This window comes from Dermacentor albipictus, chromosome 1, assembly GCF_038994185.2.
Source record: "Dermacentor albipictus isolate Rhodes 1998 colony chromosome 1, USDA_Dalb.pri_finalv2, whole genome shotgun sequence".
Taxonomy (NCBI): Eukaryota; Metazoa; Arthropoda; class Arachnida; order Ixodida; family Ixodidae; genus Dermacentor; species Dermacentor albipictus.
The window spans coordinates 419,045,432-419,065,618 of NC_091821.1; the positions used below are offsets into that span (position 1 = coordinate 419,045,432).

General features: G+C 45.9%; 1 protein-coding gene across 2 annotated transcripts in view; it reads left to right on the forward strand.

The window, feature by feature from the left end:
- LOC135900406 (SAP domain-containing ribonucleoprotein) overlaps positions 1–14,377 on the forward strand; it is a 28,175-nt gene extending 13,798 nt beyond the window's left edge. For both annotated transcript variants that reach the window (XM_065429899.1, XM_065429900.1), the window contains exons 6-9: positions 1,239–1,338; positions 2,055–2,126; positions 10,751–10,813; positions 14,184–14,377. In XM_065429899.1, the coding sequence (XP_065285971.1) occupies positions 1,239–1,338; positions 2,055–2,126; positions 10,751–10,813; positions 14,184–14,216 (268 nt within the window). In that variant the 3' untranslated portion in view covers positions 14,217–14,377. The remainder of the gene's footprint in view (positions 1–1,238; positions 1,339–2,054; positions 2,127–10,750; positions 10,814–14,183) is intronic.
- The last annotated feature ends 5,810 nt before the right edge of the window (positions 14,378–20,187 follow it).

The window sequence follows — 20,187 nt, forward strand, 5'->3', positions numbered from 1 at the left end:
TTGATCAGTACCAATTCGAACATGCAGTCACAGCAAAAAGTCTGAAAAATCTGATGTTAAAGGTTCACTGTAAATACACAAACTTTGATCAGTACCAATTCGAACATGCAGTCACAGCAAAAAGTCTGAAAAACCTGATGTTAAAGGTTCATTGTAAATACACAAACTTTGATCAGTACCAATTCGAACATGCAGTCACAGCAAAAACTGAAAAATCTGATGTTAAAGGGTTTCAGCAGTACAAAATTTCGGACTTCATTGTAGATTGGCTTTGTGGGAGTGTGGGAGCATGTAGCGGTGCTGCAAAGATGCCAGAATTATCTGGCACGTCCAAAAAGTAGGTTGTTGACTGTACTGTGGCTGATGGATTTTTCCAACTCCAAAAATTTTAACTTGATGGATATTCCGTACTTCATAAACACACCGTCAGGGTTCCCATAGAGCTAATGCATTTTCGCGACCGATCTTTCAGATAAATTTAGGCCCCCAAATGTTTTTTCCTTGACTAAATTGCTTGTTCCGAGCCATGCCACCCAATCTTGGATGTTGCCATGTTGGATTTTCTGCTGGCCAGGCTTGGCTTTCAGTGGCCCGTGCTATAGCCTCCCAAGGTTGGGAGGCACATGCTATCAATGGGGAATGTGCAATGAGCCAGTGGCGGCGCAGTGCAGCAGCCGGCCCATGAGTCGAGCCGTGTCAGGTTGTTAATGAAGTTTTGCAATGTCGCATATGAATTGCTGCGTCGTAAACTGTCGAGACTTATGAGTGGCAGAAGTTATTGTACAACTAAAGCATACATGTTCCCATTTGGTGGCATTGCAATTTCTTAAGCTCTGATTTGGGTGTTTGGGAATGTGATCTTGCTCAAACAAGGTTAAAAGCAGTCCACTATTTGAAGGGAACTCCTGGTACCCCTCGTATATTTAAATTACTAATTAGTTTGTATTTTGCATGTTGTGGTGTGTTTTGCATATGTTTGTGCCTGTGACGTGCATTATGCATCATTTCGTTTCTCATCATTTCTGTCTAAAGTATCATGCTAGGTGTCCTGCCAGGTAAACCTCTTCCGGATTCAATGAAGTGATTTTCTCTCTCTGTTCCATGTAAAGTACTCTTTTATTTTGTACATTACTTTGTGAAACATGTGTGGTCTGCCTAGAAATAATATGCTGTGGCTAATAATTATGTAAGGTCAGACCAGAAACATTAGATGTCTTGGTGTACCTTTTCTTCCTCAGATTTGGTGCTGCAGCCCAGAACAGCCCAGCTGCGTCTAAGGACACTACCAAGACAAGCTCAGTGAAACTGTCCCGGACTTCCATTTCTGCGAACCCACCCGTGAGTACTGGCTTTTACACTTGCTGCACCGTGTAGTTCTGTGTCACCAGATGACTAAGCAGTGACTTGTCTCACATGTTACAGCACACTGGAGGGGACAATTTCATTTGTTGTAGACCTTCAGATAAATTTATAAGCAGAGTGTGTTCACTGATGTCTTGAAATGAAACATTTGTTCATGGTTTTCAATCAAACGCAAATAAAATGTGCATTCGATGAAACCCAAGTAGAAATCATTGTAAACGATTGTCCTTTGTGAAAGACTGGGATCTGTCTGCTCGAGCAGTGGTTATGGGCACTTCATACAGCAAGTGAAAGCTCTAGCTGCCGACTATGCTGTGTGTAAAAAACATGCGAGCACACCTCCTTTGGCACTGCACCCCAGACAATGCCGTAGGCTAGAGTGCCCTACTGCTTCTGCACGTGGAGTAGCAGCAGCAGCTTATATGACATTGTGGCTACATTCCAACGAAGGCAAAGGCACCAGTGCTCTCAGACTTTGAGGCACATTAAGTAATCCTGCAGAGTCAAAATTTTGGCAAGTAAGCAAGCAATCTATGTTCTGTAAAGATAGCGTGATTTGTTTTATTGCACTGGTATGAAGCTAATTACTCCTGTGGCTCATATAACTTGAGCGTAGATGGTAAAGTGGCAATGCACTTGGTGCACATCTGAATACCTTTTGCAGCTCTTAATTACTTGCTTTTGCATTCCAGCCTGTTGACTTGGCAAAGTTGAAGAAGAGAGCCGAGCGGTTTGGCCAGAGCGTGTCTACTGTGGCCAAAGATGTAAGTCCTTTTCCAGCATTTTATCTGTATTGCGTGTCCTGAATCTCTTGTTACGGTTTCAAGGGTTAAGGGATTCGAAGAGAAAGCACTCCATTTGAAGATGCTCCTAAATGCTTGTGAAAACAAAAAAAAATGGCTGTGGCTTAGCTAAGGTTAAGCCCAGGATGCGAAGCATACTAGCCTTTATTTTAACGCGACAGCGTTAAAGGGACACTAAAGGTTACTATTAAGTCAACGTTGACTGTTGAAATACCATCACAGAAACCTCGAAACGCTTGTTTCGTGCCAAGGAGAGACTTATTTTAAGGGGGGAAGCTACCCTGGAGACCGAACTTTCTCATTTTTTAAGATATCCATATGAAACTTTCAGGGTACGTTCACACCACCGAACTATGAGGAACTGCAAAGTTTCATGGAGATCTGTTTATTAGTTCGAGAGTTATTGAGGTCTAACTAGGTTATTCATGTATATGCCTGAGGAAGAGCCTGGAGAAATGCCAGGACATCGTAGGAAGCTGAAATTCACTGTGATGATCCCTTGATAGATAAAGAGCCCTTTTCTTTCATTTCCCCTCCAAAAAATTTTAAGACAACTTTGAATTTGATGTAGCCAGTAATGACCACATTCATCAAAAATTAATTGCTTATTATAAATTAACTGCACTAGCTTTCAAAAAAAGGAGCCTGTTACCCCCTGGCAAAGTCATTCAGGAACAGAATAAAAAAAAAACGGCATACAAATCTGAAGAGCGGTTCTTGAGATATCGCCTTCCCCAGCACCACTACTAGCGAAAAAATCCATTCCGAGAAAACAGGCCTTAAAGTTGAACCCACGTGTTTTTTTATTAGAAAGCTCCTACGGAGCTTTTAATTAGCTCTTGCGGCTCCAGGCGCACTCGGTGTGTCGGATTTTCGACTGGCCACAGCCGAAAACACAGTTCCGCCGCTGAAAAGCGTTTACGCAGTCGGCACTAGCGGCGGGAGATCGGAAGTTCGATGCTCGTACAAGACGCATATCGCGCTCCCGTGCACCGAACATCTGCACTTTCTTGGGCTTTGCCGGCATCGCGTGCAGTGAAGAACTAGCGAAAAAAAAATAGCTGAGCAAATAATCTAAAAGATAGCGCAAGGCGATGAGAAGCGCGCAAGCTCATGTTGAGGCGGACGGAGCAAGGGGCAACAGCGATGCAAGCGCGGCATCGGAAGGAGCAGCCCCCGCCGCCTGCGCAGCAGCCAATGGCAGGCGCGCTTTAGCCCGCGAGATTTGAACGCGCTGCTCCGGCCAATCAGCGCTCCGCATCACATCGCGGGAAAACGCCAATTTGCAAGGCGGCAAGGCGGCAAAATAGAGAGAAAGAATCCACGGTCAAAACGACACCAAGATGGCGCAGGCATGCCGCATGGGCCGGGAATGACGCGCGCGCGAAGTTTGACTTCATTTCGGCATTTGCGCGTGTTTTTTGGGCCGCGGTGGCCTCAAAAGTAGCGTTATTTTTGGTACTTTACGGTTGCATTAGGTGCTGATAATTACTGAACAGGTAGTTTATGAGACATACAACCCAAAAATATGGTTTCTCAAAAATTGACTATTTTGCGATTTTTCGGTTTTCAAGGGCCCCGTCCCCCCTTAAGAGAAAATGCGTTCTGAAGCGTCCGCTTACCTCTAGCGCTGTTCAAATCGCCCGCCCTCCAATCAAGGAGTACTGACATCATGGTCTCATAGTGACGTTGCGCCATGGGTGAGTAGAATGGCGTCCGCAGACGGCGCTACGGCTTTTTGGCGCAAAACACAAACGCGCGGCCAGAAACAGAGCCAAGACAGAGCCGACAGCAGAGCGAAAGTGGGAGTATGGTGGCTAGCGAAAGGAGAAACGCGCAACCATGGGGCTCTTGCATGGCCCAGGGGGCGCTGCGAGAAAGGTGCTAAAAAGCACCCTCTGTCGTAAAATGGGTCGTACCAAGCTCGGTCGTCTGCTTTGGAAAGCACGTTTACAATATGGACCCGCCACTTTCGGTTGTGTTGTAGCACGGCCTTTTGCGTATATCGGGCGCCGAAGATTTTTTTCAGGGGTGGCACGCTGCGTAAAGGCAAGAAATCATGCAGTGCCGAAGACGTGTACGCCGTTCAAGAATTAGGCGGCGAAGTTTTAGCACGGTGTCAATCGCAAGTCAAGCGAGTCGCATACGAAGTGGAACTACAGGTAAGGTTTACACGCTAGCTGCTAGAGTTAGGCGCGCAAACGCGAGGAAATGCGTGCTATGAATCCACAGCAGCGATAAGCAGACATCATGTGTACGGAACTGCTCGAGCACACGACGGTACGCGCCACGACATACGAACTGTTCGAGCGCACAATCGTACGCGCCGTGACGGCAGCGGTCTTTCGACATGCCGCCAAACGGCGGGCCTCCTGCAATCTTTGTTGACTGCATGCCGCTAAACTGATGCAATGCACGTGAGCTCGCACGTACGTGCGAATCGCGCTTCAGCGCGAGCTCGTGCGCTGCTCGCTTGATGTAGCTTTTAATGAGTGCTCGAACATCGATGTGCTGCAATCAATACTGCCTTGCTACGCTGCCTCAACGTGCCCGCTTGAGATCAAGGATGAGCGCATTTGACTCTCTTAACCTGTGCTGTTCGTAATGAATTGTCATTGAATGAGCCCGACCATCTGTGCTCATTTGCACACACTTCGCCACTTCGCATCGGTCGAATTGTTAATTGTCACTGTGGCTGGGTCTCGAATCGTGAATTACCAGCCATGCCTGCTGCTATCTCGGTCTTCTGTCGGAACTGTAGGTGCAAAAGATTGAAATTTCGAACGCAGATAATCAAGCAAGCTTCAAGACAGGCAAAGCAGTCAGCATGGCACGAAGTTTCGCTTACTCAGCGCGACGAACTGCAGCTATGCAGCGCGCCCGACGCTCCACTTCGTGAGGCCTTGAAGGAAAACGGTAGAATCTGATGTTGGGATTCAGGCCTTCTTGTTCATGGCAGCCCACGACGCAGAAGTAATGACGGTGACGCCTTTTCAAGGCTGGGCTAGGTCTCTCCGGATCGGCATCATCGATTCCTTCTGCTCCCAGCATTACGTCCCACGGCACACGGAGAGTCCGTTTTCGTTAAACTATAAGCTGCGGCGAGCTTGTAGCGCGGTCGGCGTGGTCTGTGAGAAGTGACGAGCCTTTTCGCACTCGCAACAGGGCATAAGAGAGTGCGAATCGATACAAAACTCGGCCTAGAAATGTGCTTCACCACAGCCAGGGCTCAATACGACCCAAGCTGGCACGACCCAGATGTCGTTTCCCGCAACGCCACCAGGCGCCGCTACTATACCTCAAACTCCAGCGCAAGACGCCCATAAGCTGGTACTTCATTCTATGACGCAAACTTCGACGCTCGTCACCATGGGCCCTGACACCGGCAGATTGGCTCGCGATGGTGGGCTCAACTTCAGCGATTTGAGCACCGACGAGCGCGACCTGCTGCTGAGGGCTCGCGCTGCCGACGTCGTTGCATACTACGACGGCGGCCTCGACACCGGCTCTCCGGAGCAGGAAAGCAACGAGGGCTTCCCACGACATCACATGGACGTGGCATTCTCGCTGCTTGTTCCAAATGAAAGTTTCGGGAGCCAGCAGAACCCTCACAGCTGGACGCGATAACGAAACTACTGAAACTCTAAAGCGTGCGCGGCGCAGAGTCGAGCGCGCAGAGTCGAGCGCGCAGATTCGAGCGAAAACGAAACCTTTCGAACACCATATTACTGAAGGGTAACGTCAAAACGTTATTTTTTCTTAGAATCGAATAGACGTAGACAAGTAGCATTTTTTTTCGTCTTATAATCGAATGAAATGATATTTTTAATACGAGTAGTTGAGTATTAGTAACACAAATTATGAGGAGTCCTTTCGTCATCGGGCTAGTACCAGAATGTCGCTGGGGGGTCTCAAATCGTGTTATGCATTTGCCTCAATTTCTCGGTTACTAAAGCTCTGTTCGTGATTATATTGACGCCTTAGACGTTCTAGGACATTGCTCTACCACTTTAACTTGAGTTTCTGGTAAACTTTAGTGTCCCTTTAAGGAGCTCGTGTCGCAGAAAAGCCGGTGTCGTCGGCGTCGGCTCAGGCGTGCATCGCTTGCTCAGGCACACATTTCGTTGTCGCGCCGAACGCTGCGTTGCTCGACGCTCACCGCGTCCGATGCGGGGCGCGTGGTCGCTGCGCCGTAGCCCATTGTCTTACACCCCTTGGCGGGTCGACGAGAACGCTGTCGCGTTCCACTCTTGAAGGCGAAGCTTAAGCGTCCGCTTTGCAGCTGTTATGACGTGATATGGTAGCTACGCGGCCGTGCGCGGCGCAGCAAGGAAGAGCGTGGTTGTGCGGCTAGTATGCTTCGCATAATAACAACTGAGTTAGTTTTACCAAGGTTCTAAAAGAGTCCAGAAGTGCTGAATCAATCGAAATTTTAAAGCTTGTAGAAGTTGAAAGTGACTCTGAGTGTGCAGTTAGAACAAGGCTGGGCAACTTGGAAATGGTGAACACTGAACAGAAAATGAAATCTGGGATCCCATGAAGTGCAGGCTGGCCTGTCTTCAGTGGCGGGATAGCCATGCTGTTAGCAAAAACATCATTAAGAGGGCCCACTTTTATGTCAATGGTTTTAGAACTAGCCGACTGGCATGATAGAGGGTCTGAGGACTTCTCCATCTAAGGTAACGAAAGAGTTACAAACTTAGCTGCAAAGTTTTCGTTGAAGGTGTCTATCTTTAAAACAACACTAATGAGAAAAGCAAAATTGGTTTACTCTAGCGAAGTGTTCTTTCTAATACCATTTCCACTTTGGCACGAAAAAATTAAATACTAAAGGAAGCAATGAATGCCAAAACTTTCCTTTCTTGAACTTTGCACCCAAACTGTAGGTCAGTGTGATGTTGCAGATTTTGAAGTATTACTCATGTTGTCACACACCTCATGAACGAGGTGTCAGCGCTGGGCCAAATTCCAAAGCCGACTTAGCAGCCTCTTAAAATAACCCCACGAAATGACATACAATTAACAAAGAAGGAGTCAGCGCCAAGACTTGTCAAAACTCAACAAAATATATTCTTCAAATAAGACAGTTATGTTCACACATGCACACTTCGGCTAGGTAAATCACAATAAATTCAAATGGGTATTAACAAAACTCTTGAAAATAATTAACGACAAGTGCTAAAAGTTCAACATGTACACTTCAGAATGAATAGGAGCACCAGGTGTCCACTCGTATTCACCCGTGTTAGTCTTGAGCCAGACGTCCTTGGCATTGCTTGTGGTAAATCTTGAAGAAGCAACTTCTTCCAAGAATGCAGACGCTCAAGAAACTCGTCGATTAGCTTGTCGCGGAATTCCCTTCTTCTGCAGAAGAAGGTTGGTCTGTGTGCCACATCTCTTCGCTAGCGCGGTCTGATCTGATCCCCTCTCTGATCCCAGTATGGCGCTTTTATAGCCTTTGCTGGCGTTTCTCGAACTTCCTGACGGAGTCTTGCTCCCACAGCATGAACAAAGCCTGGGAATCTTCTAGACATTTCTCTCTTTTTCAGCCGCGGCCACAGTGACTCGTACGTCGGCGCATGCTCAGGCTGTTCCCCCCCCACTCTCTCTCTCACTCTCCTCGCCATGTGTTGAAATCTAAGAAGGTGTTTAGGCACGTGCCCTCTCTCTCTTTGAAATTTCTAGTCACCGTTGATCGCGTCAGTTGTCTGTGATGTATGCACTCTCTCCCTCCGTCGAAGCTGTTGTGGGGCCGAGGTGCTGCTTTGCTGGCTTGGGTGATACGCGGCACGTGCTTTGATTACGTGCACTTTTGTGACACGTGTTTAGGCTGCTTTGATGCAGGAAAAGTTCTCAACTTCATCGGTTCGGTATTCAGTTGATTTAGGATACAATGTAATCTTCCCTTAGTGATAAACAATTAACTAAACCGAGTGATATGCTTTCGAAATCAGTGGCGTCGAAAGGTGGTGCAGGAGCATTAAGGGAGTGTTGCCATCTGTACAATTCACACCCATTACAAAGAAGAGGCATACAACATACTTTCAGATATAACAGACTAATCTTCTCACTTAGTTCGGTCTATAACAGCCGACAAAACTTTGGGTAAATTTTGTCTAGGTGCTGATGTACTTTGCTGCGGTGATGCATGCGTAGGGCAGCACACTGCATGGAACTACAGTATTTACTCGATTCTAACGTGCCCTCGATTGTAACGCGCACCTGTTTGCCGTGACCTAAAAAAAAGAAAGGTCCTTTGCAGTACCGCGCACTTCATCTTTTCAAACAGAAATACAACTTTCTCTCATTTGGAAAAAACAAAAGATTTACTCCCAATGCACTAAAGTTGCGATAAATAAAGAAACTCGCAGTTTTGCCTGAAAGGCAGAGCATCGGTTATGATAGCAAATCAGTAGACAGCTATACGAAAAGTAAGGATAGTAGTTTTATCAACTGTATGAACTTTTAAACATTTGCTTACTAACTAAACTGACAAGCATGGTGTCACGCGCACACAGGCAAACATGAACACGTCTCACTCAGTGACTGCGGAAACGCTGCAGTGAGGAATTGCGGTAGCAGGAGCAAGGGAATTGACCGATTAACCTTTGTGTGCCCTCTCGCTTCGATGCGAACTAAGCGACGAGAGCACAGTGCGGGGTGCCTAGATGCGTAGACTTTTGTCTCCGTTGCAGATTGCTTTCAAGATAGGAGCTGATAGTGCCTTCATGTGATTATTTCCTCCATAGAATGAAACCACCTCATAAACACATACATAGAAAGAAAATGATAAAGTATGTGGCTATATGGCAGTTAAATAAGGTGGTTGGTTAACTAGAACCCATTTTTTCTAGCTGTTTTCGCCAATATGTAATGTCGACATAATTTTAGCTTCAAGCTTAGTGTGAGCCCTATGCCACCTTCGTGAACCGGATAATTAGTGATGTGAGATCATGCTAGTGCATTATTGAGAAAGGTGTTCAACTTTGTAATTTCTTATTCACATTTAGTTTGTGTGTGATGGTACATCTGCTTACATACAATGGTGTAGCGGTAATTACATTACGTAAATGGAAGTGCTGGCCACAGCTTTGATTTCGTGGAATGCGAAAGAATCCTGCAATAGCGAGGCGTGGGTTCAACAGGTAAGCGTCTCTGTCCTCAGGGCCCGTATAACGTAAAACTATTCCAATTTGTTTTTGGGCCCATATGAGAGAGGCCTGAGCCATTTTGACATGTCATGAAGGGCTAATGGTGCATTTGAAATAAAAACACATTGGAATAGTTTTACGTTATACCGGCCCAGAGTTGATTGCGGCTCTCTGAGTCTGCGGTGACATATGGCGACTCAGAAAGTGTTACCGCGTCAACTGGACTGCATAATTTTAGAACATTTTTCGCTGTCATCTTGAGCATCGGCGCAGGAATTATATATCCTTCCTGATATAGTCGACTGTAGTGCCATGGATGTTTTCGGCTGTACAGAAAAGCATGTGCCATGCCGCTGCTCAACCCACTGTTCCATGTTCTAGTACACTGCAGCTACAAAGCACGCTTCCACTGCCCCGTGTTCAGATTGGCTTGCGGCAAGGCAAAACTATTTCTATTATGTAAGAATGGCTTTCAGTAAACCACAGTAGTTCATAACTCTGATTTCTCCGTACCGTCTGTTAGTGAAGCGCATTTCCAGGCACTTCACCCACATTGTCGAGCCATTAAATAAAATTTATTCATAAAAAATGTCTTGGGGTCGCTTTTGGAAATTTTGAACTCGCAATTTCAATGTGATTGCTACTGCTAATTAAATATCTACGAGCACTAGATGACCAAAATTTTTATGCACTAGAAGGTTTAAGTATCGGGGTAATCTGCTTCAAAATTCAATTTATGACGTTGGTTAATACAGTTGCAGTACAGCACTTGTGTTGGCTTATTCTGTGTTCTGTCATAGTTTCAAAGTGCGCTGCCGTATTCCATTATTGCTTCAATATTTGCCTGCTCTAAACTGCTTCAGTTTGAAATTTTATCTGCTCTTGGTTGCTCCAAAATTAGTATCCTCCAAGCTGCTCCAAAATGCAATTTTCTCTGCTGCAAACTGCTCCAAGACTCCAAATTGCTCCAAAATTACTTTGGGCAGTCCCGCCCCTGCTTTTGTGGCTGGCTGATGGTACCAAAACATTTGTCGTACTGTATAAAGGCTGTTAGAACCTCAGGTTTTTCTTTTACTTTTGTAGTGATGCTTTTAATTTACCATTTTGTTTTTCGGCCTGTGGTTGTGGCGTTGTTGTGCCACGGTACTGCATGCAACCGTCAGAAAAATGCTGCTACTAACAGATCTGATTCATTACCATATCTATGCTGCGGGATTGAATTTAGACTGAACCATATCAGGAAATTCTGTGTGCCCAGGGACTGGAACTAAACTAAACCATACTAGGCAGTTCTATGCAATTGATCCCTTTGACCACTGTTCAGGGAATGTGTGGTAATTGTGGAATAATTAATACCGTTAACTCTGATGTGGCAGTGTTGATTGGACACCTTTTTCATTAATCTGTTTTGTTGACTCTCCTTGGTTCTAACAGTTGGAAGAGAAGGAGCGACTTCTAAAGAGGAAGCAACGGTTCAACTCCACACCAGCGCCAGATGTGAGTGGAGTACTGCAGTTCCGGAGCTCTTTTTTTTTTCTTCTTTTTTTTTTCTTGGCAGAGTGATTTCAGATGGGTTCTGTTTTCAGGGTGCAACCACAATTCTAAGGCCTACCCAAGGTGGCTTTCGGAAATGTTAAGAGAAGCATTTGCATGAAGTTCCAATTTTCTTATTGCACAGGGCAAGAAGCTGCACTTACCATATAAGTTGGAATACAGGTCACACCATTTTCCTGTGGTTAAAAAAATGCGAAAAGGTCTGCAAAACAGTTACTACATGACACATTTTGTTAGTTCATTCATTCGTTGTTAAGCAAACACTGTGTATGTGATTCGTCTAAACTGTTGGGATTCTCATCTGAGGATGACTGCCAGTCGGGATTGTCACACATCATCATTGGTAATGCCCAAAGTATTTGTCATGTAGCAGCAATTAACACCGTCATCGAGCAGTGAATGACATGCACTGGGCAACTAGGGTGCAGGCCTTGGGTTTGCTCCTAGCCATTCACTCATTGCATTGCTTGCATGCCCAGTCCTTAATGTGATTGTCTCCCGTCAAATAGCAGCTTCAGGTCTTTACACCTTGTTTACAGGCTGCGGTGGCCGGTGAGAGGTCTCTTCCATGTTGCCCATTTGTCTCAATAGGTCGTTGTTCTTCGGTAGTCATTCATCCACTGCAGTCTGATTACAGAGCACTAAATGCTCACCTTCTTTTTTTTTTGTGAGTAACTCTTCCACTGAAGAAAGAAACCCTTCTGTTTCTTCAAGAGATGCACTTTGAGCGAGCTTGACGGCCTTTGTGATCAGCATGATCTGCTGCCACAGGAAGAACTCTATGATGTTCGCAAAGAAATTCCACTACTGTATCTCCTCATTCAGCATGACTAGCGTAACAGTATGAACAGTGAACAGCATATGAACAGCCTGCAGAATGAACATTTCTGTGAAAGTTGACCATATCACATTCTGTTCTCAAAGACACTAAAATGGGACAGTGCTGCCATGCTCCCATTTGCTTCCATGTATTCTCTCGTAGTTTTTGAATGCAGTACTGAAGTGGAGCAGAGGTTTTCATCTTGCGCCCTGGTACAGTCGTCAAGCAAATTTGCATAATGTTTGTGTATTTGAAACGGCAACAAAAGAATGGCGACACTGTGTGTGCTTTTTACATTTTTTAAAATTATTTAAAAATTTTTTTTTTCTGGTCCGAAGTGGCCATACAGCAATTGAAGTTGTGCGATAGACCACTGTGTAAGACAAGGGGGTAGGTTCTCATAAAATATTTTAAAAGCAAAACCACCTATACTCCTGTTTAGACAGTAGGTGCGCTCAAAGTATAGTACCATAGAACCCCATTGATATGTTCCTCACTGTTGCGTTGTCTCAGCTGCAATGTCACATTTTTGTGGTCCCTATCTAAATTCCACTCCATCTACAGCGGAACTTTGACTATACTTTCTCCATACCACACGAAAACGTAGTTTGAGTGTCGTATAGTCTGATAAAAAAAATGTCTATAATGTACATTTGTGTGTGGAAGGGCTCAAAAGAACATCAGTTTAAGCCATAGTCTAATATACGCTGCAGGACTGAAACCAAAGCCGGCCAAAGAAATGCAAATATAATACTGCATTGCAAGTGCCAATCACGCTTTACAGGAAATATTTAGCATACCGTGTAACGCGAATCACACTCTCCAGCATGCTGGAACATTCTTTTCTCATATACAGTCTGTAAGGAACTGTCAATTTCTTATAAACTTTTGAGCCATGCAGTAAAGGCTCTTTCTTCTTCAAGAGCAGCAACTTTTGCAAGCAGGTCACCTACAGTGGGCAGCACCTGCACAAATGAATCTCCAAATGTTGTCGGTATTATGCAGCACATCCGCTAACGTATGGGCACGACCACTGCACTGTTATGTTCCCATTTGATACATCACCATTCTGTAATGTTGCCGCAGGGTGTTGTCGAGTAAATCTAGTGGTGCAAAGGGAAATTTGCTGTCGCACATCGCTACGGAGACAGTCAACGTCTACGTTGCAACAAGTACCAGTACGTTGAAATAAGCGACCAAAGTTGCATAAGCCAGGCACTGCACAAGCATGTTGGGATAAAACATGCTTAGAGCAGTTGACGAAGCACCCAAAGAAGTGCGCATTGGTTGAAACCTTAGCCTTCCTCCGTGGCCAAATCTGCTAAGTGCAGGGCTACATTTACTATGGGGCCAGCAAGGGTCTTTAAGTGCGTTGCATAATCGCTGGTCCTCTTTAATCCGCGTCACCACAACAGAGCTGTGTTAAGTGAAGCACACAAAGAGTAGAAAGCTGCCACTGTCGCATAACATCGTACGTGTCCCCTAATTATGCATTCATGCACATGTTCTCCATGTTCAGAATATGAGTGCTGATAGGTAAGTTTACTGGCAGCAATTCAGAGCCGTTTCTGACGTCGCTGTGCCGATTTACAGCCTTCCGTGCTGTTGTTTTCCTGGCTCTTGCATTCTTTTTACAGTCCCTTGAAGAACGTACTAGCAGTGTTTTACTGTATAGTGTTTTAAGTATATTCTCAGTTCATAAAATCTCCTGCTTTGTGCGTCCAACAGGCAAAGTTGAAAACACCTCATTTAAGTTATGAAGTTTGATTTATATATTTCCGCATAGGCATTTATCATATTTTTTTCCCAAAAGAAGAAAGTTCTGTTGCACTTTATAGCAATGCTTATTTTGTTGATTTTGATGTCACCTGGCAGCAAAAAAAAAATACTCGTGGCACAATAGGTAATGTGTGGACACCTTATAGCTACATATTACTGTCGTTTCCATTGTCTGCTTTTCTGCACTATTCAGAAGTTACTGATACAATGATTAAATGTGCATAGCACTTCATTTAAAGGAAGAGTCATGCTTGAACCACACATCCTTATTATTTCACTTAAAGTGACATAAATGTCAGACATCACGTACTTGTATTGAAAATTGTTTTTATGCACATTTACCATTTTATTTTTATTTGAAATTAGTCATTAAATTTTTTGAAATGTTTTAAAAGATTTGCTTAAAAGTTTCATTGGCAATTCTACAAACATGTATGAGTGCAGCAGAGGTAATTTTATGCTTCAATATTTTTCTACAAGCTATGCTTATAGGGCTTGTGAAGTTGGACATTTGGAACAATCTTTTGACAATCTCATTCCTAAAATTTTTACTTAAATAGGATGTTATTACAGTCCACTATTGCATTTGTGTGACATCTATTGCGATTTGTCTAACATGATTTATGCATGCATTTGATATGTGAATGAAGCCTCATGATGTTTTGTTAGTCTTGTGATGCTTATGGAAAATATTCTGATCTTTGTCTCCTCCAGGTTTCAAAGAAGGCAAAGACAATCACCACCTAGACTCAACATTTTTGCTGCTTCAGAGAGCTGACGCTGCCACAAAATGGATGACTGCCCTCCAGGAGCTGCTGGAGGTTTAATTCAATGTTCACCAACCCTCATCAACATCATTGTGTTTTTTGTTACAAAGTTAATAAATTATTCATATCATTTAATAAAAATTCTGCTTGTATATTTGTCATTGGAGACTGCTGTCCAACCAACCTTTGGAGGCTTTCTTTGCAAAGGTGTATGTTGAGGTCCAACATAGTGAATAATGCCATTGAAAGCACAATGGTCTGTCTCGCCAGAGTTTGTTTGCCAAATGTAATTTGCACTTAGCACTCGAGATAGATAGGTTAATGCTAAGTTCCTGTGAACTCTGAAATGAGTTCTTGTGTTCTGTAATTCTGCTCCATACCTGTTCTTGCACTAAAGCACATTGTACAAAGCCTGTTGTGCAGGCAATTTATATGGTACTTGGAACAGCTATACCCCAGAAGCTGTATACAAACCAGCCGTGTCTCATTCGTAGTAGTTCCCTTGGGAAGCTACACACTAATGTACATGTATCTGCCACACTTTGGGGTGTTCAGACCACTGTATCTGTCACGTAATACTCAATATAGGAAACGCTATGCACCCCGATATGGCAAACAATCGCGCATGACAGTGGCAGGGGTAGGACTCCTGCGCCACTTGTGCCATTTTGATACAAATGCAACTTCCTGCACTAAAATGCGCCTAACACACACAAAGACAAATTGTGCCATGCTGTGTCGGAATGGCTTCGGCATGTCTGCTCCGGCAGTGGCCGCGAGCAGATTCGTTCTCCGAAAACGAGCGCGCCGTTAAAATGTCGCACACCACACGTCGGTGCCTCCTGCACAGAATTTCCGCGCTTATAACACTGGACTTTTCGGTGCTTCCGGCAAGTGGCCGGCGCGCGTGCGTCTACTCAACTGTTGTCGCTGCTATCGGCACGGCCAAGGCGGCTGCATTTAGAGTGTCCTAGAGTACGAGTGAGTGGGCCATGCGGTGCGGCGACCTCTAGCTAAGGCGCAAAACAAAGTAGGCTGAGGGCTCTGCGAGCCAACTAGATATTGGGGAGGTGCGCGTTGCAGCGGTTTCAGCGGGTGGGCGTCTCTGTCCCCCAGGGTCGGTATAACGTAAAACAATTCCAACCTGTTTTTATGCCCATATGGGCGAGCCCTGATCCATTTTCACTCATCACGAACGGCTAATGGCAGGTTTGGAATAAGTCGCAATTTCGCCCGGAAGGTGTATTGATTGATAGCAAATGAGTCGACAGCTATAAGAAGTAAAAATGTCGGCTGTATAAATTTGTAAACATTCGCTTGCTAACCCAATCAAAAAGTATGGTGTGACGCGGGCGCCCAAGCAAACATGAACACATTACTCGATGACCGCGAAAGCTCGCTGTTAAAACGCTGGAGTGAGGAAGCGCGGCAGCAGCAGCGAGCGAATTGACCTTCGTGCTGCCCCTCTTCAACGCGAAATAAGGGGTGAAAACAGTGCACTCGAAGCTATCGGCACTCGCAGTCTATTCCAATCGCAGGTAGCTTTCACGGTAGGCCGCGCCATACCCAGCAGCCGCCGTAGTAGAATCCCTCCCCCGGTGCTTTGCTCGTGACGGAAGACGGCGCAGTTCCAACCCGCTTTCCTCCCTTGTGCGCGCGAGATTGAGCCGCCATCGTCAGCTGATCCTCGCAAGCTTTCATTCGCACATATGGCGCTAGGCGACGATGTTATCGCCTCTGGACTTTATACGGAACATCGTGGCAACGACGGCAGAAATGCGCCTGGAGTGTCGATATAATTGCTATAGCAATCAAAATAGATTCCATTACTTTTATCGTATACCTACCTGCCAAGGGTTGATTGTGGCACTCTGGGTCTGCGGTGAGACATCCATACCGGCCAACTCTCCTGATTTGTCCGGAAGACTCCCGAATTTCGACCAATTATTCCGCTTGTACGGACCTGGCCATAAATCTCCCCAAAATACTGCCCCAGAGCGACTGAAAATAAGAAAAAAAAGTAATATCCATAAAATAATGAACAACCCCATGCACCCCTTATATATAGTAAACCAGCGAAGCTAAAATGTGCGGCCCTGATGTTTCTGTTGACGTCGACGTTGCGGCTGCTCTGCCTTATGGGCCCTAACCGCCACGTCGTTGGCTTTATGCGCGAGGTAGCTTGCTCAAGTCAGATTTAAATTCGTCTTCTGTGCGCACCCAGTATTGGGGGTGAGCTCTACCACTGGAAAAGCTGGCGCCACCGTCGGCGTGACGTGGCATGAGGGATCACGTGGACACAGCGGCCGCGTCGGCTGCTTTGGAAGCGCCGAAGCGATCTGAAAACGAAAGTTTACGGTCCCAGCGACGCTACGGTTCTGACTAAGTAGTGAGGCTTCCCCGCCTTGGGTGTCTGCTTGATAACATTTGAAATCACTGTAATAGGTAGTGGCTGCCTTTGAAGGCGTGCAGCATGGTAGGCTACTGCTCGGTGCCGCAGCGCCAGACGTACTCAACGGAGCGCGGTGTCAGCCTTATTCACACGTAGCCGCAGGACAAGAAGCTGCGTGAAGCTTGGCTCGCGAAACTTGGAACCGGCAAACAGCCATCGGCTGCAACTCGGGTATGCAGCAAGCACAGACGCGAGGAATATTTCTGCTACGGCGTCGGGACTGCGATGTTCGGTGAGTAGCAGAAAACGCACAGTGAGACGTTCGCCCGCGCTCCCTGACCGGCTAATGTGACGACGGTTCGGTCTATGTACTTGTTGATGCTAGATACTGGCAAGTTCACTGGAATGGAAAGGGAGTGGTAAGACGCACATTGAATAAAGACATGGCATTGGTATGTTTGTGTTATGAATTAACGCACTGGGTTACGAAAAAGAAGTAGCGTGAAATCGCCCGCTGACTGCATACAGTGCGACGCAACTTTAGAAATAATATTGAAACGTCCAAGAATTTAGAGAGAGAGAACTAAACTTTTATTTTGTGAAACGGTAAACCGAGTCAGAACCCGGTTCACCCTAGGTAGGAGGATTCCTTATTCCAAAAACCCTCTGGCTTGGGCTGGTCGTCCAGGTCATCAGAGGAAAGCTTGGCCTACATTTCAGTTGTCGCATGAATCTGCGGTGAGTTGGGGCGCTCTTCCAAAAATTTATAAGAAAAAGAAATATTGAACTGTCGCGAGGGCACATCACAGTCGCCGTAGGCGTAGAAGTCCCTTGTTAGAACGAGAATGTCTTTGAATAGCTGTGACAATGTCTACGCAACAATGGTTGCTTGTGCACTGTCAAATGCTCATATGTTGCGGCCTAAAGCTCAGGGCACGGTGCGAAAACGCGCTCGCAGCGAAAGCAAAACATTGTGTGCGGACATGCATGCAGACGCGCAGTCGGTCGCTACGAACCCGTGCGATCGCTGCATTGAGGCTTCATTCTGTTATGCTCCGTTCGGTTATGCAGACAGCCCACTATAAGAACATATTTCACATAGTTTGCTCCCATGGCAGCGTTTGCCTACCTTTCACGCAAGAAGCCGGTTCGAGAGACTCTATCGCGGCGACAGCGTGCAGTGGCGTTCACTGTACATATTCAGTAAAAATATAGCCTCTGTAAACGATTCTGCGCTTTCAGTTTGCCCAAGAGTATTATTTTGACAGTAAAGAACTTCCCTCGTTTTGAGGGTACTTACAGAAATGCACAGGAGGGCTGCCGCGTGGTGATTTTATTAAGCTCCGTAAGCCAAACCTATGAGGAGCGCGCCGCGTGATCCCTCATACTACGCAAGGGAGGCGCTTCCGACAGATGGCGACTCCATAAGTCCATATATACCTCCTCGTATATATATATATATATATATATATATATATATATATATATATATATATATATATATATATATATATATATATATATATATATATATATATTTTAGCCAAAGTAGGGCTGTAAATGCGAAGTCAACTCATACATTCCGAACGGTGGACTTTTTTGTACCGGCCTGGCCTTACCTGCCGGTAGCGCCGCGGCACGGCGCTGCTGTCAGTTGTTGGAAATTATTGAGTATTGAGAAAGTATTGAGTATGAAGAACGACTGAGCAATATAGAAGAAAGTAAATGGGCTGGGAGAGTGTTGAAGTATCTGTACTGGAAAACCATTGATTCACAGTGGAGGAAGAGGACTAGGAAGCTTACCAGCGAGTATGCGGCCTGTAGGGTGGGCGACACAGCAACAAAGAACGTCAAGCGGAAAGTCAGAGAGGTCATGGGTGGCGGCAATGGAAAAGAAACCTGCCATGAGTGACTACTTAAGAGGGAAAAACGAAATCAGGAAAAAAACAATTTATGATAACTGAAAGGGAAGCTCGTTACTTTTCGAAGCGAGATCGGGTTGCCTTAGAACACGCAAGGAGTGGGACATCAAGGAGGAGTGGGACTCGCTTTTGCGTAGCCCCGCTCTAGAAAAGCAAATCCTGGCTGTCCGGCGTGCCCGCGACCGGGCCGGTGGGCTAGACCTGCCGGTCCCGACGTGGGACTAGCCGGGTGCGCGACGAGTTCGCGTCCTCGCCGGACCTACAATAAAGTTTATTCACTCACTCACTCATTAGAGCCCGCACCTATAAAGCGAGATATAAGAAGGAAGAAGAAGCATGTGCTTGCTGCGGTAAAGCTAGGGAAACTATGGAGCATGGTTTATTAGAATGTGAAGACGTCTACCCAGCGGCCGATTTAGGCCCCACTGGCCTCCTTGAAGCCCTTGGGTTCAGCGAGAGCAGTGGAAAAGTAAACATGTCCGCAGTAGGGATTAGTAAGAGGCGATTGGAGGATTGGTGGAAGAAAAGTAGGGAAACTACAAAAAACGGAGACGTACAAAAGCACAGTTCGCAATAGGTGATCAGAAAACTTGATTGTGCGAGTTCATAGTGTTTTTTTATTGTTTAACCTAGGTAGGACATTAGGCAGTATAATAGCAAGAGCTTGGTGGCGCAACCCACCGCCCCTTTCCAAAGGGGACGCTCATAATATCCATCCATCCATCCATCCGGAAATGGCGATTGTGCTTCACGCTTCCACGGCGCACGAGCAACTAAGTGACATAAGTTTTTTATGTAGCAAGGGAAGAACGCCCATCGAAATACACAGAGAAATACAGCTCACATATTGGGGAAAGGTGCCTCACTTTGAGAAGTGTGAGGTGGTGGTGTGGGTGATGCTGCGAGTTCGCAAAAGGCCGTGAAGTCCGACGGTGGTTCCGCAGCCAGCCGAACGAATTTTTCCACAGTGGCATCTCAAGTTTAGTGTTGCGATGGGACAAATGTCCGAGCCGTTGTGGGGACTATGTGGAAAAATAGTCTATGTACCTTATTTTGGCGAATAATAAAATAGGGGCACATATATTTCGTTTTTATATTTCGTTCCCCAAGTCCGTACTGAACATGTGCCTGCACATGTTCAGTACGGACTTGGGGAACGTCGTTTTCATGAATAAAGTTCAGTTGTTAGTCCAGCCACCTTCCTGTCTCTTTGTCTATGTCTGCCTCTCGATTTTTTCCTACTCTAAAGTTTGCTGGCATTCTCCTAGCATAACCATGTACCAACTAGCCCAACAAGCCACTCTCATATAGGAAGGCAATACCGCATAGAAGTACTCCCTCGGGCAGGTGGAGACAGTGGAGCGACCCTCTGCGCCGGGTGCGACTTACTTTCGCACAGGCGCCTACCATTGGCCGAAAATGACGCCACCTGAGCGGGTTCGCCGAGTGGCCGAAAATGACGCCACCTGAGCGGGCTCGCCAATTGGTCGAACGTGACGTGACTCCGAGACACCGAAGGGGTTAAAAGCCAGAGACCGGGAGCAGCAAGAGAGCATTCCTTCATTCATCTCTTTCGAGCTTCTTGCCACGGGCCGCAGCATCCGAGTTGCTGCCGGCCCGTAATGACTTTATGACTG